The sequence below is a fragment of the Micropterus salmoides genome, unplaced genomic scaffold, assembly GCF_014851395.1.
Source record: "Micropterus salmoides isolate LMB-PRFRI ecotype aquatic unplaced genomic scaffold, ASM1485139v1 Ms_hic_scaffold_3, whole genome shotgun sequence".
Classification (NCBI taxonomy): Eukaryota; Metazoa; Chordata; class Actinopteri; order Centrarchiformes; family Centrarchidae; genus Micropterus; species Micropterus salmoides.
In genome coordinates, this window is record NW_024042261.1 from 39,469,901 (window position 1) to 39,494,510 (window position 24,610).

At 42.5% G+C, this 24,610-nt stretch overlaps 2 protein-coding genes across 2 annotated transcripts; both read left to right on the forward strand.

Moving 5' to 3' along the window:
• Positions 1-719: 719 nt before the first annotated feature.
• Positions 720-3,405, forward strand: sst1.2 (somatostatin 1, tandem duplicate 2). The gene is made up of 4 exons (XM_038692447.1): positions 720-800; positions 917-1,098; positions 2,850-3,064; positions 3,262-3,405. Exons 2-3 carry the CDS (start codon positions 919-921, stop codon positions 3,054-3,056), a joined length of 387 nt encoding a protein of 128 aa, XP_038548375.1. The 5' UTR covers positions 720-800; positions 917-918; the 3' UTR covers positions 3,057-3,064; positions 3,262-3,405.
• Positions 3,406-17,517: 14,112 nt separating this feature from the next.
• On the forward strand, positions 17,518-20,309 carry sst1.1 (somatostatin 1, tandem duplicate 1). Its single transcript, XM_038692223.1, has 2 exons — positions 17,518-17,711; positions 19,903-20,309. The coding sequence occupies exons 1-2, from the start codon at positions 17,565-17,567 to the stop codon at positions 20,125-20,127; spliced, it is 372 nt and encodes a 123-aa protein (XP_038548151.1). The 5' UTR covers positions 17,518-17,564; the 3' UTR covers positions 20,128-20,309.
• The last annotated feature ends 4,301 nt before the right edge of the window (positions 20,310-24,610 follow it).

Consider the following 24,610-nt stretch of genomic DNA (forward strand, 5'->3'; position numbering starts at 1 on the left):
CCCCTAATCTGACCCCACCACTTTTCGACGCAAAGTGACGCACTTTGGTGTCCTCACTTTGGTGAGATACTGTACATTCAAATAAATTGATTTTGATGTGGAAGAGTTTTACATTACATTAACTTGACAGATGTGTGAGCGACTTACAAAAAGCAGGTTCACACTAAAGGTGAGTTTAATCTTTATCGTTTCACTGATAAACTGACTTTGACTACAAGTATTTGTGCACAGTAATGTTACTACGTTTAGTCCTTCCTGTGACAGTGAGTGTTCAGATTCCCTGATGACATCCACTCTGTCTCTCTGCAGGAGAACATTTTAAACTAATATGAAGTGTTTTTCTGCAGTGTTAAAGTGAAGCAGCAGCAGAGTGTTTGTTCTGACTAAATGTTGAGTGGGCGACTGCGGCTGCCTCTTTGTTTAATGGAGATATCAGCAAGTGCTAATGAAGTCTGCTAATCCTCTGAACGCTCCGTTAATTCCTCCCCTCTTCAGCCGGACATTCTGCCGTTGTATTTGTTCAAGATGGGCGCCGGCGGCTGCAGAACGTCGCTGCTGCTGATAGTTTTATTGTTTTATTGTTCAGACTCCATTTAAAGTCAATAAGGACTAATGGATGTTTGTTTAACTTGGATGTCAGCGTTCTTTCATTGCCTCGCAGCCCGTCGGCTGCCAATCAAACACGTGGCCTACAGGAGGAGGAGCATCAGGCTTCAAAAGCGCTGCGCTCAGAGGACCAGGACCAGAGGTAAGCCCAGAACCAGAGCCAGGACAAGCAGAAGATACCAGACCAGCAGACAGTAGGAGACTTTCCTTCTTACGATCTGTTTTAATTCTTTTCTACTTTGTTGAAGTTTGATTTTCCTTCCCCAGGTACCTCAGTGTTTATTTTCTTCTCCTCCTGACATTTCGACAGGTATGCAGTTCATTGTTCGTTGTCCCGCCATCTTGGCTCTCATGGCATTGGTTCTGTGCGGTCCAGGTGTTTCCTCTCAGCTCGACCGAGATCAGGACCAGTACCAGAACCAGGACCTTGACCTGGAGCTGCGTCAGCACAGGCTGCTGCAAAGAGCTCGCAGCGCCGGACTCCTGTCACAGGTGAGAGAAACGACCAATCAGAACCCTCTGTTTTAAAACTTTTGCAGAATTGAAGTGACATTTACAGGATAGCAGATCAACGCTTCTCTTTTAATATTATCCTTTGCTGTGTCAGCACACATGCAGGCATGATTTTAGTCTTCCCTCCTCTTTTGTGTCTTTGTTGGAGAATTAACCTCCAGCAGCCGTAACAACATGTGCCCTGCTTCAGCTGAAGAACTGAAGCTAAGCAGGTTTGGGCTTGGCTTGTACCTGGATGGGAGACTTCCTGCTGGAAGAGGTGTTGGTGGGCCAGTAGGGCGTTGTCTCATATCTAGTTTTAATAGGTGTGTTTGATTTAATGCGGCGCAGTTCTGACTTCACGTGATACATGCTGGTTAGAAATTGTGTCCGACTTTCACTGGCGCTGCAAAACGTCACCATGTCACGTGACATTAAAACCTCACGGGAGCAAGGCGGCCGCAGTTGCTTTTGTCCGACTGCAGAAAGTTGGTAACACACTATTGTGTGACCTGCAGCTCACGTTAGACTATCAAGTCAGTGAAAGTCAGCCGCCGTCATCTCAAACGCACTTAATAATAAAATCTGAATGCCAGAGTGCAGTGATGGGGGCGCTGTGCTGAGGGAGACGCCGTCCTTCAGATGAGACGTTAAACTGAAGTCCTGACTCATTGTGGTCATTGAAGATCATGTGGCAGTTATCCCAAAGAGTAGGGGGTTCACCAGAGTTCTGGTAAAATTCTCAAACTCGCTCGCTCCATCTGGAGCCCCCCCCCCCCCTCCACCACAAGTGTAATTGGCTCTATGTTTCCGTCCCTCTCCACCTCAAGCTGATGTGTGGTGAGCGACCTGTTGCAAATGGCTGCCGTGCATCACCCAGGTAGGCGCTACACATCGTGTGGTGGTTGAGATGAGTCGTCCGTCCTCCCCCCCCCCCCCCCCCCCCCCCCCCGTGACTCTGAAGCACTTTGATGTTTTAAGATGAAGTGCTATATAAATGTAATGCATTAGTATTAAATGTGCATGTGGCTCCTTTTCACCTCTGTGATAAATTAACTCATTTTAATTCAGTTAGAAACTCCTGGACTTTAACAGCTCCTGTGTTTCAGCAGCTTTTCTGCTCATGTTCAAAACTTTCTGCACATTCAGAATCTCTCCCACAGATCTGTGTTCTCTGACAGAAAAAAGTCTGAATATTACAACGAGAATAAAATCGTAACATTTACTTTACTTCTGATCAGGCAGAAATCTACAGAGCTACCGGTCAGACGGAAAGACGCCACACTGCAAACTGATCTCAAGTCTAAATAACTGGAGACTGCCAGGAAATACTAAACATGCACATCTGACTCCAACAACCTGTTCTATTATACTGACTTTATTCTTTATCACTTTTTTCTCATAAGGTGACTTAGTTTGGTCTAACAGTGGCCCTAATTCTCCTTCATAGTTGACAGAATTCCTCCTTTTGGTTTATGTTGTTCTCTTGCTAATTTGCAGCGGACTGTTTTTATAACAGAAACACTGACAGACAACAGTGGTTATATTTAACTTTTTAATCTGATTTGTTGCTGGGGACAATTCAGCAGTTGCTGGATATTGTCCCTTCTCTCCCTGCCTAATTCTAGGCCCATGTGATAAAGTCGAAAGCTCCAGAACAGCTACAGATTTCCTGGTCCAGGCAGGACTAAGACTAAATCTGACATCTGTTCTGACAAACCGTTTATTAAAAACCTGCTGTTGTTTTTCAGGACTGGAGTAAACGTGCGGTGGAGGACCTGCTGGCTCAGATGTCTCTGCCAGAGGCCGACGCCCAGCGGGAGGCAGCAGTCGTTTCCATGGCAGCAGGAGGAAGAATGAACCTGGAGCGGTCCGTCGACCCCCCCAACAACCTGCCCCCCCGTGAACGCAAAGCTGGCTGCAAGAATTTCTACTGGAAGGGCTTCACGTCCTGTTAAAGTTAAAGGTACCTGACTTCCTGTTTACGCCCCGCCCAGGTACCTGACTACCTGTTTACGCCCCGCCCAGGTACCTGACTACCTGTTTAAGCCCCGCCCAGGTACCTGACTACCTGCTCAAGCCCCGCCCAGGTACCTGGTTTTCTTTTTATGCCCCGCCTATGTAACTTCTGTGTCTCACATGTCCTTGTTGTTTTGTTCCCAGATGACACCTCGCCTTCATCAGACCAGTTGACCAATCCCAGATTACCTGACCTTCACCTGAGCAATTTCACGGACCAATCAGCAGCTGTCTGGCTGCAGTGTACCAGAATAATTAATGTAATTATCAATTAAAGAGAGAAATCAGTTTGTGGCTCCGCCTCCTGTCTGTCCGGAGTTTGAATCAGAATATTCAAACATACAGGTGTAGATCAGATTAGAGATTATTAGAGAGTCTTTAGAGATTACAGCAAACAGATCTGAAACACAAGTTACACTGAAACAATCTGTCAATTAACCATCAGCTGAACATTAATTGTAGTTTTATAATTGATCCATCAGTTTAGTTAATTTCCAATTCAATGTTACCAAACAGAGACTTTCAGAATGTTCAGATCTTTGTTTTCATGATGCTGTTGAACATAAATCTGAAATCAAAGCCTTCGCTGAGCATTTCTTATTGTTAACATTTTATGGACAAAAAAAAAGAAGTGATTTGAAAGAAAAATCAAAAGTCAATAACTTTTATAATTGAGGACATTTAAAAATTATGTTTGCTGTATGAGCTTGTTACTGGGAGGACTGGGAGAAGTTTTGGGAGTAATGGTGTGAGAAGAACCGTTGCTGAGGGCTCCGCAGCGCCCCCTGCTGGTCACAGTGATAACAATTATTGACTTGTGGACGAACGCATTGGGGGGAAGCTAACGAACGCTAAAGATCAGTGTCGGACATTTAACTGAAAAGCGGACGGTCGGCCAAAAACAGGACTCTCAAACAGGAGACCGGCGTTTGTTTCCTGTCTTAGACAAACATTTAACAGTAAATGTTTTTATTGAAGTTGTGTAAGTTTAGTAACGTATTGTGAAGGTTCTCAGTCTTACAGGTCATAGTTATCCAAGGAAGATTAAAATCAAGGGCAACTGGACTTGACGCCCCTCATCCGAGAGACTTCTTCAGTTCTGACTGCCTGGTAGGGAAACTCAGCTCTTTACTCTCTGTGGGTTCGTGGTCAAGATGAGGGACGAAATGTCTTTGAGAATCTCCAACCAAGTCCAGTTGCCCTTGATTATAATTTTTCTAGGATTAATTAACGCTGTTATTTTAAGCAAAACCACAATCTTTTCCTAAACCTAACCCAGTGGTTTTGGAGCCTTCACCCAACCAAACTACGACGTTAAGAACGTGCCGTTTAAAAATTGTGAAGTCTCGCAATGTTGAAGAAGATGGATGAGAGACTGATTCTCGCCGTCTGTGACCTCACTGAACAGTTATCAGGACATTAAAAGGAGGGCGTTTGCATGACTAGATTTTTCAGCTATATCAATAATACATAAATTATAATAGCCTATCAACTAACTTTACTTTTACTACAACTTTATGAACCCAAAGTAAACATTTTGCTGTGATTTAATTGCAATAAACGGATCAAACTGATGCCGAAATAACGACAATATAACCTAGTTCAAGTACAACGACAGTTGGAATAAAGTTACAGACACATATTTTCTGAACTCACCAGGTAGTTCAACTTCCTCACTTTCTTTTCTCCAAGTAATGTCCAGTTTTGTCCGGTTTTTATATAAATATGAAGTCGTAGTCCAGCAGAGCTCTGACGCTAACAACAACAACAACAGTGGAACCGGATGTGCACGGAAGCTGCTGAGAAGCTCCAGTGAAGATAAATCAAGCTGTAATCCCTAAAACTAAATTAAAAAGCTAATTTAATAAAAGCAGTTAACTCTGAGCTCCTCCTGCGGGTAAACGGCGTAGCAGTCAGAGCAGAATCCAGACCGACTACGGGGGTTTATTTGTCTGAAAGCTGCAGCGCTGCTCCCGCCTCTTTCTCCCCGTACTTTCAGCAGCTCTCCGTCGGGCAGCGGATTTTCAATCTCCCGCTCTGACTGGTCCTCTCCACGCAACACTCTGAAGCCTTGGGGGATGTACGGACAATCACAACGCTGATAGGCTTTCACAACTCAGCGTCATACGACTTTCTCGCTTGAGATGAAAATATTCAACTCATGTGAATTCCTTCGCGTCGCCGGCACCGCCCTCTTCGCGTCACTTCGCGCCGCCCGACAGGAAATCGGAGCTCAACGCGTCTTTGCATTGACTTTGTATGTAAACTCACCGAACCGAACGTTCGCTTCACTTTTGGTCTGAAAGCACCATTACACGTACAAAAACGATGCTTAAGGCTACCCAGGGTGTTAAAAAGCAGCGCCAAGGGATCTTGACCAAGGGTCCACATGTGACAAGTTGGGTACTTGTTGCAGCAACATTGTGTGTTTTGCTGCCCTCTCTGGTTGAAAGTTTCACCTTCACAACATGTGTTAAGTTTTCTACGTCAGCATCCTGATGTGACTGAGTCACGTCAGCACTTCAGATAAAAGCTGAAGGAGGAGCTGCTAACAGGAACAATGTTGATGGTCCAGTTCACGTGGAGCTTATAGACACAACCAAAATAAGTGGTTCTTACTTCTTACTACTTCTTACATAAAACCAAAATAACGCTTAATTCTTAAAACACAAGTATCTCCTGTCAGCAGCAGAGATGAGATTTTTCTAATAAAAAAAATAGCCCTTCGATCATAAAGAGCAATAAATCATGATCTTCAGTCTCCCGTTTAATCACAACAAACAAATCAATCAAAACACATGAAAGAACGTAACACAGAACTTTGACTCTTTTTATAAAAATCAGAAAGAGGTTCATTACCTAGAAGTATTTTACACGTACAACAAATTTGCTATGTGGAGTAGACATAAATATACAGGTGACATATGTGTAAAAGAAAAAAAAAGAAATCCAATGTGTTAGTTATTTACTTTTACTCTGGATTTGTGTTGTGTAAAACACATTTCAGGGAGAGAGGGTTTGTGTAAATGTATAAACATAAAATAGACAAAATGTAAAAATATAAAAGTATAATAAGGAAAATTTTCAATATAGAAGTTTGTGCAGTCATATGCAATATATCGTATATAATATATATAGTAATAGTTCAATCATTTTAGTCATCACAACAGCCTAAATACCCAGAAAGGACACGATGTGCAGTGGTGAGCGTGCACGTGGACAGCCTCCCTGCGATGCTGGAAATAGATTCCTGCATGCGTGACTGGGAGGAGAGCTGGGAGGTCTGGGAGTGATCAGCATTTGAACAGAGAGAGAGGGTCAAGTCTAATTAACCTTTAATGGAGATCAAGAGAGAGAGCAAATATTGACTCGACCCATTAAACACTGCTGAGAGTGTGTGTGTGTGTGTGTGTGTGTGAGTGTGAGTGTGTGTGTGTGTGCTGTTACACATGAAACACTTAAATCTTTAGCGCAAAGTTACTCAGACGTGTCTTTGAACGTACAAACCCTCTCACTAATGTAAACGAAACTGCTGCCCCGCCCACTGCAACAATCCAAGCCACGGGATTGGTTGCCGCTACCACTCACAGGTTGGTTGACAGGGTTAATGCAGAGAGACTATAACACAGCAGCTTTATATTGTACAAGATTCACTTTGAACAACTTTAGTAGCAGTAGGCGTCTGGTTTAGTAGAAGTAAAAGAAGTGAAATTTGCGCAGCGTGTAACATTATCGCCCAGTTTCTTTATTTCTACAGCTGCTTTTATCTGGATCAAACAGACATAACGTGCAAATAAACATCACTTTGTCCGTACTAACCGCAAAGGTTTGACTTTGTGATACTAAAGGTTTGTTTAACAGAATAATCACTATTGGGGCCAAACAAGTGTTTGCAGTTTATAGCGTAACCAGGTCTGACCTTTACGTGATTATAGCCAATGACAGAAGCCTGTTGTTTCCAACGGATTATGTGTTTGGTAGGCGTATGTCTAATATCCTTATTTACATTTAGAAAACAGACTGTAGCCTATTATTAACATGACTTACTGCTGAGTTACATATAAAATAAAGACATGATCTCTTTTGCAATTATCCTTATTACTCTACATTATTTAACTTGCTGTGTACCAACAAATCCAGGCTGTTTTACCTGTTAAAATACTTTTAAATGGCCAAAACAACACAAAAAATGCAGTATTCCACTTGCCAGAAAGTGACTGCAGGCTCTTCTTATTGACTGAAAGCTAGTTTCTTCCTCAAAATGACATTCAGAAGAGTTATGTTTGACAGATTATGAAACCGAAATTGTCCCCCGTTTTATTTCATATATAATAATATTATATTTTTAATGACATACTGACCACCAAACCAAAAATGTCCCCGGTTTTCATTTCAGAATTCTGGTCACCTTATACAAAGCACGGGGCACTTCCGGTCGGCTCGGGGGCATTGCGAGGCTACCCAGCCGACCAATCACAGAGCTTACTGTCCACGTCGATTCCACGTGTAGTTACATTGTCCCGCACTCCTTTTAGCCCCTGAACGCTCCGTGACTTGTTGTCAGACTGGTATCACGGCGTCTGATCTGTGTTGTCGTTTCAGGAAAGATGGATGTCTGTTTGTATTCCTCTGCAGCTGATTGGAAACAACAGTTTGACACAGTCGGAGTTAAAGATTAAAAAAAGTTGATGTGATATCGGCTGTCTGTGTTTGTTTGTCTGACAGGAAATGACAAACTCCTGATAAACACTCAGCTCTACGGCAACATTCATAACTGTGATTCTGAGATACATAAATAAAGTCGACAGCTTGGTTTGGCTTAAAAAGATGAAGCACAGGTGAAAGTGTAGTTTCATTGGAGATGGTCAGAGTTCGATGCAAAATAGTCCCATTCTGTTACCAGAACAGAGACGCAAGTTGACATGACAACCCGTTCTCCCTCGGCGTCAGTCTGTAACGCACTGTGGATCCCTGTAGCGTCATAGTTCAACGCAGTGGGGGGGCTGTTGCGTCAGTTTGTGACGGTAAAGGTAGGTATATGATATTTAAAAGAAAAGACCAACACATTCTCATCTCAATGCGTCATAACTGACGCTTTTAGACAGCGTGACAAAGCATAAGGATTTTACGAACGTCCTCCTACCTGCTAGCAGCTGTAGGGTTAGCCGGTCGACATGCATAAAGTCAGTGACTTAGGTTTTCTGATGGTGATGGTAAGGGTAGGGGCTTCGGTGGGCTGTCAAAACCTTTATCACTGCTAGCTAACTAGCACTTCCGGTCTGTACAGGACGCCACAGAGCTTCCGAAAGCGTGTCACACAGACGCTAAAGTTAAAATAAGCTGTAATTTTTGCAATTTATATATATATATATATATACATACATACACACTCACCTAAAGGATTATTAGGAACACCATACTAATACTGTGTTTGACCCCATTTCGCCTTCAGAACTGCCTTAATTCTACGTGGCATTGATTCAACAAGGTGCTGAAAGCATTCTTTAGAAATGTTGGCCCATATTGATGGATAGCATCTTGCAGTTGATGGAGATTTGTGGGATGCACATCCAGGGCACGAAGCTCCCGTTCCACCACATCCCAAAGATGCTCTATTGGGTTGAGATCTGGTGACTGTGGGGGCCATTTTAGTACAGTGAACTCATTGTCATGTTCAAGAAACCAATTTGAAATGATTGGAGCTTTGTGACATGGTGCATTATCCTGCTGGAAGTAGCCATCAGAGGATGGGTACATGGTGGCCATAAAGGGATGGACATGGTCAGAAACAAAGCTCAGGTAGACCGTGGCATTTAAACCATGCCCAATTGGCACTAAGGGGCCTAAAGTGTGCCAAGAAAACATCCCCCACACCATTACACCACCACCAGCAGCCTGCACAGTGGTAACAAGGCATGATGGATCCATGTTCTCATTCTGTTTACGCCAAATTCTGACTCTACCATCTGAATGTCTCAACAGAAAGAGACTCATCAGAACAGGCAACATTTTTCCAGTCTTCAACTGTCCAATTTTGATGAGCTCTTGCAAATTGTAGCCTCTTTTTCCTATTTGTAGTGGAGATGAGTGGTACCCGGTGGGGTCTTCTGCTGTTGTAGCCCATCCGCCTCAAGGTCGTGCGTGTTGTGGCTTCACAAATGCTTTGCTGCATACCTCGGTTGTAACGAGTGGTTATTTCAGTCAAAGTTGCTCTTCTATCAGCTTGAATCAGTCTTCCCCATGATTGTGTAGCCTACAGAACTAGACTGAGAGACCATTAAAGGCCTTTGCAGGTGTTTTGAGTTAATTAGCTGATTAGAGTGTGGCACCAGGTTTCTTCAATATTAAACCTTTTCACAATATTCTAATTTTCTGAGATACTGATTTTGGGGTTTTCATTAGTTGTCAGTTATAATCATCAAAATTAAAAGGAATGAACACTTGAAATATATCAGTCTGTGTGGAATGAATGTATACATTATACAAGTTTCACTTTTTGAATGGAATTACTGAAATAAATCAACTTTTTGATGATATTCTAATTATATGACCAGCACCTGTATATGGGGAGCCCTAAGATAAGTTTAGAGAGAAAGATTTTTATAGTTTTTGGTTGAAGTAGTAAAATGCTAGATTAGTATGTTTGGGGTAAGATGCCCCCTTACCCCACTCTACCCTAATAAGCAGCAAACCAAAGACTGCAGATCTCTGGCGCTATAATCTTTGATTAGACTGACAGGACAGCTCATTCGGTGGTTGCCTAGCAACATGAAAAAAAACCGCAGCGCGCTGCTCCAAATTCAACCAAAAAAAGGCGCTGCTGTGCGCCTCGCGTTCTCGAACCTGCAAAGCACTTTCAGTCTGATCGGGGCCTTACTCAAACTGGATCCAATTTCATCGTCTCTCCTGAACCCGACCGCCTACACAGATCCGGGACTGCGGGTCTGAACAGTTGGGAGCTGGTTTTATCTCTGAAATACTAAATGACTCTGTAGGCCTGTACTGGTTTTACTGGGCAGCTTCAGAAGGTTTGAAGAGTTGAAGACGTTAGATGGATTCAGCTGCAGGACTCACAGAAGAGAGGAAGTGTTTCACAGAAGTCGTGATGTTCGTCATTCTGTCCCCGTCCGGCTGAGATAATAAACATGTAAGTATGTGTGAAACGCTCCTTTAATGTGTTCAAAGGTCAAGTCGGGGGGGCTCTGCATCACGCCAAGGAGCCGACCAATAAAACGCCTCGCTGTGCGTCGACCAATCAAACGCACGGCTGGAGGTGAATGTGTCCGTCAGTCCGGACTAATCAATGAGCAGAGACACAGCGGGCGTGTGTCCGTCAAACGCATACACACGCTGATTCGCCTCGTCCACACGATTAGCAGGTCAGCACACACCATGTGACCCCCCGCCGGCGCCCAGCGGGATTCTGGGAGAGCTGCTTAGACAGACAGACAGAGAGAAAGTGTCCTCCTGACAGGAAGTTAAAGACTCAAAAAGTGGTCTGGAGAAGGAGACGAGACGAAGAGAGAGGGGAGAGGAAACAGGGAGGGGAAACAAGGAAACAGGGGGACAAGACGAAGAGAGAGGGGAGAGGAAACAGGGAGGGGAAACGAGGAGACAAGGAGACGAGGAGAGAGGAAACAGGAAGGGGAAACAAGGAGACAAGGAGACAAGGAGACGAGACGAGGAGAGAGGGGAGAGGAAACAGGGAGGGGAAACAAGGGGACGAGACTAGGAGAGAGGAAACAGGAAGGGGAAACAAGGAAACAAGGAGACAAGACAAGGAGAAAGAGGAGGAAACAAGGACAGGAAACAAGGGAAGAGAAGAGGGAAAACAATTATATAAAACAAGGTAAAAAGTAGAGGAGACAAGGAGGAGGAAACAAGATGAGGGGAGAGGAAACAAGGAGGAGGAAACAAGGGAAGAGGAAGGGAGACAAGGAAAGAGCAAACAAGGACATGAAACAAGGAAACAGAGAAGAGGGAAAACAAATGAGGAATGAAATGAGGAAACAAGGAGGGGAAACAAGGGAACAGGAAAGAGCAAACAAGGATGTGAAACATGGTAACAAGGAAAGAGGGGAGACAAGGAAAGAGGAGAGAGCAACCAAGGACATGAAACAAGGAAACAAGCAGAGGAGCAAATGAGCGAAGAAAGGAAACAACGAAAAAGAAGAGAGCAAACAAGGACATGAAACGAGGGAAGACGAGAGAAGGAGTGAGGACAGTAGAGGAGAGGAGACAAGGAAATGAAATAAAGAGAGTCAGCATTAGAGGATCGAGATCCCCGATTGGTTCTTTAGTGTGTGATGTTAATCAGCTGATGCAGATTCTCAGTCGTGTTTCAGTTAATGGAGGAGAAGTAACGAGGACACTGCTGTGTGTCGTCATGGAGACGTGATCGCAGCAGCAGTTTGCGTCTCAGCAGGTCGTCCTCCGACCCCCGAACCTGAAGACCTCTGATCAAACTTAGAAGTACATTATTTACTGCGGTGCATTCAGGGGAAATACTACATCACTACATTTGCCTGACAGCTTTAGTTAGTTGTTGCTTTACAAATTAATTTTACAGTTAATTACAGTTTTCCAAACTCTGCACACAGTCAGCAGCAGTCAGCGTGACTAAACTGTAAAATGCATTTCACATTTCAAACCCAAACCTCTGTGTATTTTCACTGCATTTACCACATGTACATAGACAAAGCAACTCAGGGCCCGTGTCCACCAGAGCGCTGTTTTCTGACGCCAGCGTCTTTTTTCAATTCATCGCAATGGGAGCGCCGTGTTTTTAAACGCGGGGAAAAACGCTGCGCTCGTCACTTTTTAGTGTCCAATTACAGTAGAGGAGGGGGCAAGGGGCGGGACAAATACCACACCGTAGCAACGGTTTGTCAAAGCAGGAGTGAGCCCAAACGCATGACACTGTGAGCTGAGATTGAGATCCAGGGTTTATTAATCCCAAGCACGACAAACAGAACAGAACTCACGGGAACAGGAAACTGGTAACATCCCAGAGCAGCAACTGGTAGATCACCAAGAACTGCAACCAACAATGAAAACAGACTGAAGTAGGGATTAAAGAGAACACAGAGCAGACACGGGCAAAATAACACAGAAGTACACAGACCAGGAGTAAACTATAGTACAGGACTAAGAACTAAGACACTAAGATACCAGACAAGACAGATACTAAGTAACTTAAAGATGCGGATGAATAATAATCATAAAGGCTACACAGAGACTAAAGCTGAATTATCAAAATCAGATTAAGTATTGAAACTAGCAAGGAACATAAATTGACATCTAGCAAACAGACAGAACTCAAGCATGACGGTACAGAAACTAATACATGAGACTGGAACAGGACTGAGATCCGGAAAATACCAAAACACCAGCTGATGGATAATAAGATAAACAACAACATAGACTACATGACAGATACAGGCACACAGCGAGACACGGTTACTATGTTGGGGCCGGGCTTCGTCCAACCTCAGCTCTCGGACCAAACGGTGGTAGGCTACCCCCCGAGATGCCCGCTAGCGCTCCCCGCTGGGCGTTTTCAGAAGAGCAGCTGACCGTTTTGTTTTGTTCTGGAACAGATAGTTTGTTTCGAATCAATTTGAATACGTCACTAACTCATGCGTGCAGGTTACGCTTTGCATTGTGGGACATCTCCATCACAACAGCAACATTAAAATGAATAGCGGGTTGACTTGGTGCTGCGAGGAGCTGAAACGCCTCATAGATATTTGGTCAGAACAACACATCTCATGACATTTATTCATTTAGCTGACGCTTTTATCCAATGCGACTTACAATTACTATACGTGTCAGAGGTCGCACGCCTCTGGAGCAACGAGGGGTTAAGTGTCTTGCTCAGGGACACAATGGTGGAACCCAGGTCTCCCACACCAAAGGCAAGGATCTTATCTATGCGCCATCACCACCCCCATCTCCCAGATGTGGGACGCCACAAGAACAAGTCTACAAAATGGTTAGCGATAAAATGAAAGAGAGGGGTTGTGCCGCGCAAAAAAACTCTGACAGCAGTACATTATATAACACATTAACCACAACAACATACCCCAACAAATTAGCAGAATACGCTGCTGAAGCTCCACGTTGACGAGCGATCTTTTGGCATTGGTTGCCAGGCAACACATTCATTTGTTCCAGTTCATGGGTCGGCTGTGTTCTCACTGCAAACGAACCGCTCCAGGGACCAGAGACCACCTCTTCTGGGCGATCTCGGCCCGGTTGTTTTGATCCGGATCAGAGTGCGATTGTTGTGTTCACATATTTCCAAACGAACCGGGCCAAAGGAACAGCGTTTCAGAACAGCGTCTCCAATCGACGCAGGTGTGAAAGCACCCTCACATTTGACGAACAACATACAAGCATCAGTAAAGTAAGAGATCCACGAGTGACGATAGATGCTAGTTAGGGCAGCAACAAATGCTACCGGTTTACGTACTATTGAATTTATTAAATTAAAGAAGTCAAAATGCATAAACTTCTATTTGTTTTTATTCCATTTTCATTATTATTTGTGCAGCACCTTTCACACAGAAGCAGTCAAAAGCGTTTAACAAACTGTAAGGTGAAGAAATGCAACTTAAAAATACAATCAAAAGCAAAATGAAGTCAAATATAACAAAATCAGCTTTTTAAAAATGTGATAAAATGAAATAAAATACAAATAGATAAAAATAATAATAGAGCAGAAATAAAGTGACTGACAGCATGAGACGTTGTTTAATGTTTAAATGTTTAGTTGAAGTTCAGTCTCTCCTCTCTGCTCTGTTCGTTAACTCAGATCAACAGGCTGGACCAGAAAACGGACAGCCGCTGTAATCTGACCAGACACGGAGCCATTTCCCTGGTAACAGCCTTGGACAGGTGTGAAATGTGTCCCGTCGCCTGCTGTTAGCTAGCTGACAGCTGAAGCCCCGCCTCCTCCGCGGTCGGTGCTGACGGCTCACTGCGTCTGGAGACAGGAGGCTGATGGTGATGTTGCCGTGGTCACCAGGTGTGGCGGTGGGTGTGATTTCTTATGATGGGATTTACGTTTTGAGTGTCAATCACGAATTATTTTAGTGTACATGGACATAAAGAAGTCACAAATAATGAAAATTCAGCCTGGGGTAGTCTATATTATATAAAGATATTAAAAGAGGACCAGATGTTGACAGTTTTCAACCTTTTTGTTGATGGGTTAAAAAAATTTAATGATTTAATGACAAAAAACTTGTAGTGAAAAAATACAAAGTTAGGTTTTTTACTGCTGAATTTACAATTGCCATTAGAATAAATACATTTATTATAAAGTACTCATTTCGTCCGACGAGCACATGAATGCACAGTGAGCCGTTGGTTGCAATTCTCAACCCTCACCACTAGATGTCACTAAAACCTTTAAGATTACCCATCAACTCCGAGGACACAATGTCCACCTGCTGCCTGATAGATCCCACCTACTGACAGGTGCCATGTTATTCACTTCACCTGTCAGTGGTCATAATGTTATGGCTGATCGGTGTTTGAGTTCCTCTAGTCTAGAAAACGGTACGCATGTTTATTACATTAAGTAATTAAAAGAAGATTTTTTAAAAATAAATGCCTCCCGTCATCTTCCAACAGCTGCTGCTTCCAGAAAATTTGAATTGAATTTCTGTTTATACTTTATTTTACGTTAAAAAACAATTATTACATGTAAATATATTAACACACAGTCCTTACTGGTGGTTTTTATGAATCTGAAGTATATGAAAAAGAAAACAACAAGAACCTACTGAACAATATTGATTCCTTAAGAAACAAGAGACCGCTTAGCTCATAGGTGTCATTCACACCGGGGACGCTGAGGACACGTCCCCACCGCTTTTTGAAAGCATTTGCTAAAAGTTTTGTGAAAATTAGCAACAAGAAATGTTAAATAAAAAATAAAAATTCTATCGGAAAGGTTTACTTGCACAACAGGAAAACATGAAATGCAATGTAAATATAGAAGAAACAGATCTGCATTGACCAAAAAAAGTAACTTAGGCTAAAACAAGCTGCTGATTACTGCATTATATCCCAAAAATAGTTTTGACATCCTGATTTGTCACCGGCCACATGAATTTTGTTTCCATTCATAAAAATAAAGACATTTCCATCATAAATTGGTGCAGAAAATGTTTCCAGAACGCAGGAGTTTCTTACTGAGGCCAGTATCGTTTTTCAATTCATTGCAATGGGAGCGTTTTTACAACATGGTAAAAACGGCAGCTGCATGACGAAGTGCTGAGCGTCTTTTCCACGCTGGGCTCTGGGCTTTGAGTGGTTTTTTTCGGCCGCCGAGAGTTGAAAAATGCTCAACTTTGCGTGACAAACACCACACCGAGCCATCTCAGCTCCCCCTCGCTCTACATGTTTCAGCCTTCTCTTCATGCAGAGCAAGTTGGCCTTCCCTACGCAGAAGTATACAGCAACAAGCAAAGCTATGTTGTTAAGTTGAGGCAGAGCAGCAGGAACATCGGAGAGAAAACCAGATAGGATTTTCCATCAAATATGATCCAGTTTCAGTAAAATCAGTGAATGAAGTCGTGCTTTCGGTCCCAGAAACACTATTTTTCAGCAGCATCATAAAAATTAAGAAAGCTTTTCACTGGACAGTAAATTAATCCAGGCCCCCAGTGCAGGATGATTCATCAACATTTTAAAATCGTTTACCAGGAAATGACACACTCTAAAATGTCTTCAAGAACACCTACAAAACAACATTTTAAGTCAATGACGGACCAGATTCTGCCATATGACTTGTAGGCCCAGTGCAATCACCATATAAAAACATTTAGGCCTAAACATTTTGATTTCACAGGAATGGAACATTTTGTAATTGTATGTTTCTCTACAAATCCACTGAGCAGACCGGCCATCTTTGCTACTCTTGTCTTTATTTGCGTTTTTGGTATTAAAGTAATCCAAAAGTAACTGAAAGTAATCAGGTTACATTACTTTTATTTTCTGGTACTTGGGTTACGTTACTGATAATTGACATTTTCTAACAAGTAATTAGTAATTGTACCGGATTACATTTTTAAAGTAACCCTCCTAACCCTGGTTATGGTGAGGGTAGGGGGCTTCAGGGGCCTGTCAACACCATTAACATGAACGTAGCTAGCTAGCACTTTCCGTCTGTACGAGACGCCTCAGAGCATCAAACAACTACGCTTTGTTACTTTTCTGAAAGCGTCGGCGTTGGACGCCCTGAGATGAGAACGGGCATCAAAGGCCCCTCTGCACGTGTCTGCTGCTGTTGGTCGTGATGGACGGAGCAACACGACTTCCTGCAGCAGGAACGTTTCTGTAAATGTTGTAAACTGCGACGCATCCATGTGTGAAAGAGGAACATTAGAAACAAACAGTAAAGAGATGTTTGTGTTTTCATGCTCGCAGAGCGAAGGTGTGATTAGTGTTTGCAGCGTAACAGCAGGAAAGTGTTTGTACAAACGGTTTCTCTGCTGTGACAGAAGCTTCATTACTGAGTCTCCCACAGATTCAACATATTACTGAACATTAGGACCTCAACAGGGTGTTTATGTGAGTTCAGATAAAAAGATGTAACATCCAGTCCTCAAACATACAAGTCATCACTCTTCAAGTCATCTGTTGGTTGAATTAAAAGAAAACAGAATTTATTTTTTCTTTAAATAAACAGAATAGTGACCGATCGTATTGATCCCGGCTGTCGAGACCAAAACTCTGCTGACTAGAACCAAATGCTAGAGAACAATTAAACAACTAAAACAAGCTCTACAGTTTAGAACCAGACCTGACTGACTAGAACTCAGATGACGACCATCAAACTCGACTGACATGAACTACATTCACTCAAGCAAAACCTGCGGACTACAACTTTACTGACTAGAACCTATCTACTGTCAGGAACCAAACTTGACTGACTAGAAGCAAATTCTACTATAATTTGAGTATTTTCTTGAAATATTTAGACATTTTTTTAAAAAATCCGAAAGTTTTCTCAAAACATTTCATTCTTTACTTGAAATATTTTGATTCTTCTTGAAAAATTCTTACTTTTTTCTCAAAATATTCTAACTTTATCTGTAGAAATGTGCCTTTTATTTTCTTATTTATTTATCATCCAGACCACTTTCTTTAAGTAAGACACATCTGCCCCTCACACAAGAAGGAGGATGTTAAAGTTTGACTGATTTGGTGAAACTGGATCCGTTTGAGAAACTCATCTGAGCAGCAGGAGGCAAAGAAAAAGAAATCTGAAAACGGGTCATTTCACTAAAGCGGGAGCCGGTGGAAACATCATCAATCACCCCCCCCCCATCTACGTGCGGTGATTAGTGACGTCAGCGGGGCTGTATAAGAGCCGCTCTGTCGGGACCGACCCAGAAGATCCGCCGACCCGCAGACAGACAGACAGACAGGTGATGAAGATGGTCTCCTCCTCGCGCCTCCGCTGCCTCCTCCTGCTCCTCCTCTCACTCACAGCCTCCATCAGCTGCTCCTCCGCCGCTCAGAGGGACTCCAAACTCCGCCTGCTGCTGCACCGGACCCCGCTGCTGGGCTCCAAACAGGTCCGGACACCACACAGACAGACAGAGACATTCCTTTAGAGAAACTCTTCTGAAAGACAGAAAGACAGAAAGACAGAAAGGAAGAAGGTCCTCACGACCTCTGCGTCCTCTTTACTTCTCGCTTCAGCCTAATCCGGTTTTTTAAACATACAAAAGAAAAACTGTAGAAACGTGTGTTTTTGTTTTATAAAAGCAATATGACTTTTATTAAACCACAAAAATCTCACTTAGTTAAGGAACCTGCTTTTCAGAAGCGTCCTGCTGCTGGAGAAACAGAGTCACAGTCCGAGAGCAGAAAATATAAAAGCCAGATGCGATATTAAAATCAGGAGTAAGATTTCTATTTAATTAATTAACTTAAACCCTGTGCCGTTAAAGGAGAAACATATTTAAAAACTATTTTTTTTATCTAAAGCAAAGCACTATATTCCTTTATAAAGGAATGAATCGTGCAGGGAAGTGTCCTGCATGTGTAATGTGTTTTTACTTTCTTTATCTCTTTTTAATAGCTACTTTTAGAGGCGTTTTTATATTTATTTAGTTGGTTGCACTTTACTGACGTTGCACTGACTGCATCCAACGGACAATGAACATTCTGCATCTGTAAATAGGCCACAGTTTCAGTTTGTTTTTGAAAACCTGCACACTTTAAGGTTTTATGTCAGATTAAATGTTTTGATGCCATACAATTTATTTTCATTTTAAATGTTTGATTCATTCATTACAGAACAGAAAAGTGGAAGCTGGTATTTAATCCTGTAAAAAAACAAAAGTCATCGGTGAGAAAAACAACAGAGTGAGAAACAAGATGTGATTTAACTGTTTAAACTTCTCTCTGATCTGATTTAAAGATTTAAAGTTAATGTAAAGACAGACAGAGTGAGACAGCTGAGTCACAAACTAAACTTTATTTAAAACAAAATTTCAGATGGTGAACATTTGGTTTTATTTTGTAAACTTTAGACACTGAATAAAATGAAGACTAATCAGTAGATTAACTGATCAGGTGAGAGACAGTAAAAACCATCTGTGATGTTTTATAATGTCATTTATTTCCTGACGTCTGCTGGACTGGTCAAAAACCACAGTTATTTAGAACAAACTGCCAATAATTAAGTCCATTGACTTTATTAATTTGGCATCAAAAACAGATTTACAAATGATTTGGATTCAAATGTACACAGTAATAAAACGCTCTCACACATTATGTGTCTATCTTAAAGTAAGAGTCAATAGAAGTGATTTAATTTAAAAGCTTTTTTTGTTAATAAAACGAACATGAATTTGCTGAAACAGCCGTCAGTGGTGTGATGACCAAACAGTTTCTCCTCCATTGTCATTATCTGCCACAATTTATTAAAACTACGGAAATAAAAAAAGAGCAACTGTTTTATTATTTAAACTATCGATTAATCTGTTGATTATTTTGTCCAGTGATAAATTAACTGTTTTGTCTATAATTTATCTCAAAGACTGAACTTGTGCTGTCACTGAGTCCAGTCAAATACTGTTCTTGGTTACTCTACTATTGTACTTTACTACTATCTATTTGAATCCTTTAGTTACTTTGTATCTTCAGATCCAGAATATAATCCAATAATTGAATATAGATTATCTTGAAACGGGCCATTCTGCATCACAATGACTACTTTTATTTTGATGCTGATACTTTTCTACGTCTACTTAAGTAAAGTTTTCTTGTAGTGCAGTTTTTCCACATTTTACTGCTTCTGTCTGACGTGAGGCTGGATGTGAGAGTTTTGCAGAAATCTTTGGCAACTATAACGTCACAGTTTCTCTTGTTTTCATCAGTGGCAATTAAATTCAGGTGAGTGCTGGAGCTCACTGCCTTGGAGTTCAGCGTCCTGTCGGTGTCGGCAGCTTAAAGAGTTTGACTTTAAAGCTTCGTACCTCTGTTTTATTATTGAGGCGTGAATCAGCTTCAGCAGTCGCTTGTGTTTCCCTGAAAGCGCCTCTAGTGGCCGCGTGAATTATAACTGAGATGCTTCATCACGACGTCATTTTCAGGTTTGCATTAAAAAACTGACCAGAAAAGCTCGTAACGCTCGTTTTGGAAGGAAATGAGACCCCAAGATTAAAGAAAATAAAGTGTTCAACGTTAAACTCGCTTGTATTCGTCTTTGTATTTATTGTATCTTTCATTGTTTTAATATGTTGTCGTTTCTCTCAGGACATGTCTCGGTCCTCGCTGGCGGAGCTGCTCCTGTCGGACCTCCTGCAGGTGGAGAACGAGGCTCTGGGGGAGGAGAACTTCCCTCTGGCTGAAGGAGAACCTGAAGACATCCATGTTGATCTGGAACGAGCCGCCGCCGCCGGCAGCGGGCCGCTGTTCGCCCCCCGAGAGAGAAAAGCCGGCTGCAAGAACTTCTTCTGGAAGACCTTCACTTCCTGCTGAGATCCTCGTCATCTTCATCCTCCTCCGTCTTCATCACACACTGTACAGAAAGTGAACGGATCTGACCATCAGCGATTAGTTTGGATGGATTGTTTAGATTTTTCTGAGCTGATTCTTTCTGAATGTAAACTTGATGAAACTATTTTTAATTGTTGGTTTGAATAAAATCTGTTTGAGACAAACGCTCTGTCCTGTCTGCTGGAGGAGGAGGAGGAGGAAATGAAAGTCTTCATCGGGAGGAAGAGCTGCACATTAACAGCTGAGAGCCAACAGTAAAACAGTTAATGAAGCTCAATAAACAGAGGAGACGCCAAATTTATTTATTTCGTTTTTAATCAGTTGTTTCTTCCCGATCGTCACACTGATAAAAGATCAGATAATAAAAGCAGACTTATTGATCCCTGAGGGTGAACATTCACAGGTTAATGTTACAGCTGCACAGATCCTCAGACCAGAACAAGAGGAAACTAAGATTAAAGTCATGACATTTAAAAGCCAAATATATTTGCATTTAGTTATTTATTTTTATTATCAGGAAAAACAGATGACCAGCAGGAAGTTCCTGCTGCTGCTCTTTGAGGACAGAAAAAAGCCCAGATTAATCCAGCATAAAGAAAAATGACTAATAGTCATTACCCAAAAACATTCATAATGCAGAAAGGCTGAGTGACAAAAGTGTTTTTGGCCGAAAACAGCAAGAAATTTAAATTTAAAAAGTAAATGTATACTGAGATGATTAAACAGAATTTGAAAGGCTGAGATCAGAGATTGGTTATTAAAACATTCAATTTATTTATGAAGCACATTTAAAGATATGTAATTAAAAACAAAAAAGCAGACATGAAGCCAACAGGGCAGATTAGCACGAGTGTCCTTAAAGTGACTCGAACACCAGAGAATAAAAATACATTTTAAGACGACACTTCAAAGTCTCTGCAGTTGGAAACAGCATAATGGAGCCAATCAGTGCAAAGCGTTATAAACATGGTTCAGTGACTGCAGTTTTTATCCAGATGAAGGAAATACCTGTATAAATGTGTACAAAGAAGAGAGTATTTCTGATGTGGAAACTGGGATTTTATTCTAAACATGAGAGTATCTGGACAGAAAAGGGATCTTTGACCATGATTATTATTATTATTATCATTAAAAGCAGGTGAAGGTCAAAGTGAAAGAGGAAGAAGGTTAAAGTGCAGATTAACACCTTGCTGTGTGGTTATGTAACGGTTCAGACTGATGAGTCCAAGGAGAACGTTTCAGCTGATCGGCTGGACCGTAGCAGAGCTGTCGCTTCAAAAAGAGACCAAAGTGGAGGATGTTTCTGAAAGATACACAACACGTCCTCAAACCTAAACCACTAAATAGGTCGATTATCAAGTGTCCCAAAACAGCACGTACAAACGTTGGCAAGTCCAGAGAGAGACGCACCAGAAATACTTTGTAGCTGTCTTGTTTTACTTCCTGTGTACCTGCCTCATTCCCCTGATTGTCTTCACCTGTGCCTGATTACCCCCCCCCCCCCCCCCACTACATGTGGTGGTCTGTCTGTTGTTCGGTTCATCGGTGGCTGTTTCCTGGATTTTGTGTTACTGCTGGACTGCCTGATCATTCTCCAGTAAGTTTTCACCTGTTTGTTAATAAATATGGAACAATAGTTTTCCGTGTCAGCTCCTGAGCAGAACCTGAGACGTCACACACAAAGTGCATATTAGAAACTATGTCAGCCCGTCCTCTCCACAGCAACAGCATGTTTTAATTAAATAAGGTTTTCTATATGACTTACGTCACTTGACTTATTTTAGCCCAAACCACCATCTTCTCCTAAACATAACCAAGTGGTTTTGTTGCCTAAATATAACAAAACTACCACCGTTTCACGACGTTTTCCACGTGTTAAACGTCACGCGACTTATGTAACTGAAGGTTCAGTACGCCTGTCGCTGAACTGGTACTGGCCAACGCTCGTTTAGGACATAGGTACGGTGGCCCTGAAGTGCAAACCATAACAGCAATTTGCACACAACACAACAGCAAATCGTCACACCGCGACAGCATTGGTGAGACTGAAAGGGTAGGAACTGCAGTAGATTAGCTACCAGACACAGATGCTTTACGAAATGACAGACAGAGATGTGCAACCAATCAGGACGAGGAGCAGTGTCCAATACGTATCTACTCTTTCCGTTTCAGTCTCACCCATGATGTCGCGGTGTAACGATTTGCTGTCGCACCTTCCAAGAGCAGAAGTCATGAAGTGCATCCCAAAAAAAGACACAAACCGAAGATAGAACAACAGACGTGCAGAGAGAGAAGGGGGGGGGGGCACTGCAGAGCTGCAGCGTCACATTCAAAAGCTATTCTACAGACTGTGGGTACTAAAACAATGGATTTACTGGGGTGGGGGAAGGAGAAGACCTACTGGCAGACTGGGACTTGTGTTTGAGCTCCATCAGAAAATAGTGCACATTTTAAGAAAATCCTGGTGACGGAGAGAAAATCAGCCACTTCAACAGGTGGCGTGGACATGAGCTCAGCGTCCCCGGTGTGGTGGCAGCCATTATACCACACAATTAAGCCATTTGTCAAAAAATATTTGGCGAACTACGTGGGTAATCAACATTGTAAGGAAACATATGAAATATATCATAGAAATGTCAAAATACACTGGAGGAGGGCTTTAAGGAAGTATTTTAACATTATTAGCTAAAGATAATAAATCAAGTTAAACTGCTGTGTTGTTTCGATGCTGTAAACCTCTGTAATGTTAGAGAAACATGATGTCACAAACCTGTCTGCCACGTTCACAGGGAGAGAACGGAAAACTTGGACAAGAAGAAACTGTGTTGAGATTTTGTTGAAGTTACTGATCGGCCGCATGTTTTGGGTCATTTTAGAATCAGTAGGTTTTTTAGTTACTGTTTCTTCTGTATTTGAACTGCATGTAAAATCTTTCTTGAAGCATTTTAATTTGTTACTTAACATTTTAAGAGCATTTTATTAAATTATGCTCATAAAAAGTGACGGGGACAAAATCAGCCTCAGCGTCCCCGGTGTGAATGATGCCTGTGGGTGGCAGCCATTATACCACCGCAGAAGAAGAAGGCACGACGAGATACGGTAAATAAAAGAGCTCCAGTCTAAGCTTATGGTGGAAATATGGCATTTCTGTTGTGTCACGTATTAATGTGAGGAAGGTGACAGTTTCCACGGCACAAACCACCTTTTCCACCGCGGTCAAGTTACTTCCTGCGCCTTATTTTCCCTAATTTGGCTTCAGTTTGGAGCCGAGCCAGGTGAAGTCTGGACCCAGTACTGGCAGCCGCCGTGCTGTCGGGATCATATTTATGTTCATACAGACCTAAAACTGGTCCTCAGCATCGCCACACATGGAGAGAGAGTGTGTGTGTGTGTGTGTGTGTGTGTGTGTGTGTGTGTGTGTGGCAGCTGCTGCAGTCAGATTAGCAGCTCCTTTCATTCATTAGCTCTTTGTTAAGAAAAGCTTTCAGGAACTAAACCTTAATGAGAGCTGATGACTGACAGCTGAGACACACACACACACACACACACACGGGAGAGGGCGTTTATCACAGATGACGAGTCTCTCAGGTCACGTGACAACATCTGAGGTCACATGACAGGCGCTGTCAGTCGCCCATTCACAAACAAAGGCATCCATGTGCAGACGACAGACACACACTGATACACACTTTATCACGTGGCCTCTATATTTCAGCAGTTTTCAGTCAAAAAGTCTTTGTGTTCCTTCTGTTTCCTGTGTTGCTCTGTAGTGTTCTTTCTTGTGTGTCTTGTGCTGATTTTACTTCCTGTCTCACTCCCTGCTGATTGTGAACCCCGGTGCCTTGTTACCCTCACGCCTCCCCGCCGGTCTGCTGTTTGACGCTGGCTCATTATTTGGCTTCCAGTGTCTTGAGTTTGTCCAGTGTCCCTTGTGCCTCTCGTGCAGGTTGGTTGCAGACCAAGGACTCGAGTTTTTGGATTCATTCCGTGTTTCTGAACTGCTGACACCACTTACCTTTTGTAAAGGGGTCATATTCAACACGTTCTCACTCCCGACCTGTCATGTATTGACTCTTGGTCGAGGCCCTTTGGCGTCGCTTGTCAACGCCCTGGGTGCCCCTTTAGCGTCATTTTTGGACGTTTAACGGCGGACTCACACAGGCGGCGTGTGCCCGGTGTTACGAAGCAAATCGCTGCCATTGTAGTCGATGCTTGTGGTCACACCTGAAGCGCCGCAGCGCGTCCCAGAGGCGGCTCTCCGCTCCGCTGCGCAGGTCTATTTTTGATGGAAGACGCCTCAAGCAGCACCGAGCAGATGAGCCGGGCAGGAAGTCAGACCGTATATCAACAATAAACACAGTTAAGACAGACCAGAAAATAAACTATTTAACTATGTAAAATCAATACAAAAATCAAGGACAACTTACCAAATCAACTAAATCTAAACAATTCAACAAAATCAGGC

Excerpts from the sequence above, each read along its gene's own strand:
- sst1.2 (XM_038692447.1), top strand. The coding sequence starts at position 919 with ATGCAGTTCATTGTTCGTTGTCCCGCCATCTTGGCTCTCATGGCATTG. Across the intron at positions 1,099-2,849 it reads GCGCCGGACTCCTGTCACAG|GACTGGAGTAAACGTGCGGT; the intron begins GTGAGAGAAACG and ends GTTGTTTTTCAG.
- sst1.1 (XM_038692223.1), top strand. The coding sequence starts at position 17,565 with ATGAAGATGGTCTCCTCCTCGCGCCTCCGCTGCCTCCTCCTGCTCCTC. Across the intron at positions 17,712-19,902 it reads CGCTGCTGGGCTCCAAACAG|GACATGTCTCGGTCCTCGCT; the intron begins GTCCGGACACCA and ends CGTTTCTCTCAG.